The sequence below is a fragment of the Staurois parvus genome, unplaced genomic scaffold (assembly GCF_062004578.1).
Source record: "Staurois parvus isolate SC_StPar_1 unplaced genomic scaffold, SC_StPar_1.0 ptg000958l, whole genome shotgun sequence".
Lineage (NCBI taxonomy): Eukaryota > Metazoa > Chordata > Amphibia > Anura > Ranidae > Staurois > Staurois parvus.
In genome coordinates, this window is record NW_028318754.1 from 780,869 (window position 1) to 785,309 (window position 4,441).

At 53.5% G+C, this 4,441-nt stretch overlaps 1 protein-coding gene across 1 annotated transcript; it reads left to right on the top strand.

Annotated features, from left to right (window-relative positions):
- Positions 1 to 1,144: 1,144 nt before the first annotated feature.
- LOC149441691 (uncharacterized) lies at positions 1,145 to 2,404 on the top strand. Its single transcript, XM_089657029.1, has 2 exons — positions 1,145 to 2,087; positions 2,226 to 2,404. The coding sequence occupies exons 1-2, from the start codon at positions 1,145 to 1,147 to the stop codon at positions 2,402 to 2,404; spliced, it is 1,122 nt and encodes a 373-aa protein (XP_089513155.1).
- The last annotated feature ends 2,037 nt before the right edge of the window (positions 2,405 to 4,441 follow it).

Below are 4,441 nucleotides of genomic sequence, written 5' to 3' on the forward strand. Positions count from 1 at the left end.
TCTGCTGCAGTCATGGCTCCTGGTGGGTTTCCCACACATGTTTCCACCTCTGCTGCAGTCATGGCTCCTGGTGGGTTTCCCGCACATGTTTCCACCTCTGCTGCAGTCATGGCTCCTGGTGGGTTTCCCGCACATGTTTCCACCTCTGCTGCAGTCATGGCTCCCGGTGGTGTTCCCGCACATGTTTCCACCTCTGCTGCAGTCATGGCTCCCGGTGGTGTTCCCGCACATGTTTCCACCTCTGCTGCAGTCGTGGCTCCCGGTGGTGTTCCCGCACATGTTTCCACCTCTGCTGCAGTCGTGGCTCCCGGTGGTGTTCCCGCACATGTTTCCACCTCTGCTGCAGTCGTGGCTCCCGGTGGTGTTCCCACACGTTTCCACCTCTGCTGCAGTCGTGGCTCCTGGTGGTGTACCCGCACATGTTTCCGCCTCTGCTATGGCGGATCCCGTCTCAGTACCCACCCCTGCTGCAGTCATGGCTCCCAGTGGTGTTCTCGCACATGTTTCTGCCTCTGCTATGGCGGCTCCCATCTCGGTACCCACCTCTGCTGCAGTCATGGCTCCCGGTGGTGTTCCCACACATGTTTCCGCCTCTGCTATGGCGGCTCCCATCTCGGTACCCACCTCTGCTGCAGTCATGGCTCCCGGTGGTGTTCCCACACATGTTTCCGCCTCTGCTATGGCGGCTCCCGTCTCAGTACCCACCCATGTTCTTGCCTCAGCCCCGGTCACGGCTCTTGCCAATGTTCACACCCATGTTCCCGTCTCTACAACGGTGCAGGCAGCAGTCTGTGTACCCACCACTGATCCCGCCTATGCTCCGGTCTCAGCTCCCGTTGCTAGTCCTACCCCTACCCCCGGCCAGGCTCCTGCACCCGCTTGTGGTCCCATCCCTGGTCCCGTCTCTGCACCTGTCCCAGCTCACGGCTCAGCTGATCCTTCTGTCCCTGCATCTGTCACAGCTCCCAAGCCAGTGTTGAGTTACTCTGCAGCCGTGAGAGGTGGGCAGAGTGCAGTGAGGACCTCAGAGGCACGAGTTGGGGAGGCAGGTACTGTGATAAAGAGAAGGAATGTGGTACAAATAAAGTGGGAGGGTGGGAGTCCCACCCCCACTAGAAGGGAGGTTATTGATCGTATATTGGACATGGGCTTCTGTGCCAGGGACATATTTGCCTTTATTGCACCCATTGGCACAGGTGAATACGATATTTCCTTTGTGAGGCCAGAGAGCCTTGATCTGTTCTGGCAGAGGTATGAAGGGGGGTGGAGGGATACCCCCAGGTGGGAGGGACTGAGGCCAAAGGTGGTCTCCAGGCAGCAGGTAGTCAAAAACATCACAATACTCGCCAGGAACGAGTCCATACCGGCGGCAGACCTGGTAGTATGGTTGAGTCGCTTTGGGGAAGTACTGAGTCCACTGAGAAAACAGCTTGATGACAGGGGTATATGGACGGGGGGATGGACAGCGGTGGTGAAGCTGCGAGTGCAGGGTAACATAGTGAGTCATATCCCATCATCAGCCTTCATTGGCAAAGATAGGCTGGTCATTTTTTATGCGGGCCAGCCTAAAGTATGCCACAGATGCGGGAGCAAAGGGCACTTTGCCTCTGGGTGCGGTGTACTGAAATGCTCATTGTGCCAAGAGGTTGGTCATGTAGCTAAAGACTGCAATCAAATCAGATGTAATCTGTGTCAGGAGTTGGGTCACTCTTACAGTAATTGCCCAGAGGCTCTGCATAACCTGCCAGGGGTGATGGAAGAGCTGGCTAGAATGGAGGCTGAGGAGGCTAAGGAAGTAGAGGCAGGTCGGGTTTTGGTTGAACCAACAGTTGATGCTGGGCCAGCCTCAGGGGCGCCCAGTGTGTCCCCCAATGTGTCTGTCATTCCCCCTGTTGTTAGTATTCCCCCTGTTTCTGTCTCTTCCCAGTTGTCCTCTGCTCCTCCTCGTGTGTCTCCCTCCTCTGGCCAATCAAAAATCAAGGAGGCTGCTAAGGGAGCAGGGGTTGCGGGGCCCTCAGGGTCTTCTTCTCCAATTTTGCTCCCTCGTCGACGGAGGAGTCAGGTGAAGGGGGATGGGATGTTGGGATGTAAGCAGGAGTGTTCAGGCTCAGGTCCTGGGGTTGAGGGGTCTGGGACAGGGAATAAGGGGGATGCGTGGTCTGTAGTGGGGAAGGGAAATAGGAATAGGCCTTTAATTTCCCCTGCATCTTCCCTCTTCTCTTTAGATGTAGAGGAGGTACATCTGACCAACAGGTTTGGGACTCTGTCGGGGGAGGATGGGGACATAGGTGAGTTCCTATCCCCGATGGAGGATGAGGATGCTGGGAGTTCCCTAAAGAGGTCTAGGCCTCTGGGAAAGGCTGGGAAAACAAAGGTTAAGAAACGTCCATCTCAAGTATCCTAATGGCAGTTCCCGCTCCGATAAAGGTGGCAACCATTAATGTTGCCAGCATTAAATCTGTAAGTGCTCGTAGTACAGCCTTATTTTTGCTCAGTAAGATTGGTGCTGATGTTTTATTTTTGCAAGAGACCCGGCTTAATTGCCTGGCCGATTTACATCTGGCAAAAAGAGAGTGGAGGTGTGGCCCATCTTTTTGGTCTCTTGCGGCTGAGCTTTACAGCGGAGTTGCGGTACTTTTTTCCGGCATGGTAACGTGTCGGCGGGTCCTTGAGGTGGAGATTGGAAGGTGTTTGGTCTTAGACGTCCTTGTGAAGGGGCAGGAATTACGTCTTATTAATATATACGGTCCCCAGTCTACGTGGGATAGGAAATGCCTTTTCACAAAGATTAAGCCTTTCCTTTTTACGTCCCGGCAGGTTGTCTTTGGAGGTGATTTTAACACCATCACTAGGCTCAAAGACAGGAAAGGCTCCACTGACAGGCTGGGATATGACAGCGGTTTTTTAAATGCGATAGTCAGGGAAGCAGGTCTGGTGGATGCCTTGGTTAAGTGCAGCCCGGACAGCACGGGGTTCACTTTTAGAAGAGGTAGATGTGAGAGTAGGATAGATAGGTTTTTTTTAAAGGGGGACTCTGCTTTCTCGGCACCTGAGTGTCGGGCAGTGGAGTTTTCCGACCACCTTTTATTGACTGTGACTTTGAATGCTTCAGATGCGCCGCTGAAGGGAAGGGGTGTCTGGAGGTTGAATTCGGCTCTGCTGGAGGACGAAGAAGTGAGACGATCCTTTGAGGATTTTCTTCAAGCACAGGAGACCATCCTGGATTTCTGTGGCAGTAAGTCGGAGTGGTGGGAGCTTACCAAAGTGCGGATCAGCAGGTTTTTCAAGGCCCTAGGTAAGAAGAAACAACTTGTGAAATACATTGCCCATCAGCAGTTGCGGAGGAAGCTTGACCGCCTTGTCTCAGAGGGTGGAGATTCTGGGGCAATCTCAGAGGTTAAGCTTCTCTTAAGGAAACATCAGTATGATCGGCATGCCTCTTTGGTTCTGGAAAGGGATTATGGGAAATATCACTCGCCCGACCCTTACCAGAACTGCAAACAGAGCATAGCAGCCAAAACGATCAGTGGTCTGAAAGATAGTACGGGATCCGTGACAAAATCCAGGTCAGGGATCTTGGAGGTCTCGAGGGCTTTTTTTGAAAATCTTCTGAGGGAGAAGCACCTTGACCAGGCAGGGATGTCAAGCTTCCTGGATTCTACACCAGAATTGGAGAATAACACCCTGTCCACAAGTTTGACAGGTGAGATCACAGTTGAAGAGGTTGCCAAAGCGATAGACAGTTTGGCCATTAAAAAGACACCAGGGCCAGACGGCTTGACAGCGGAGTTTTTTAAGACCTTTAAATCTCGCTTGGCACCTCTCCTGGCGGAGGTTTTTAATTGCTGTCTTAAAGAGGGCACACTCCCTCCCTCCATGAGGAAGTCAGCTGTGATTTTGCTGTCAAAGGGTAAGGATTTTACGATGATTGAGAATTGGCGCCCCATTAGCCTGCTCAACGTCGATAGAAAGATCCTGGCCAAGATCCTTTTCTGGCGCTTGTTGTCAGTGGCAGACGGTCTACTTTCACGGCAGCAGCACTGTTCAGTCCAGGGCAGGAGCACCTTCTCAGCAGTGTTAGCTGTCTGGGAGGCTCTGGAGCGGTGCAGGGCTGATGGCTGTGGGAAGTACTTGCTGGCGTTGGATCAAGCTAAGGCTTTTGATCGGGTCGACCACAAGTACCTCTGGCATCTCCTTTACAGGTATGGTCTGGAGGGGAGGTTCATTAGTTGGTTGCAGACTTTGTACAAAGGGGCTGAGAGCTTCATGTTGGTCAATGGTTGGGTTGGGCGGCCCTTTGAGGTCGGTTCGGGGGTCCGCCAGGGATGTCCGCTGAGCCCTCTGCTCTATGCCTTTGCCATCGATCCCTTTATTAGGAGGCTCGATGGTGGGGTGTTGGGCGGGGTGCCGGTGGGTGCAACTGGTGAGCCGCCTTTGAGGG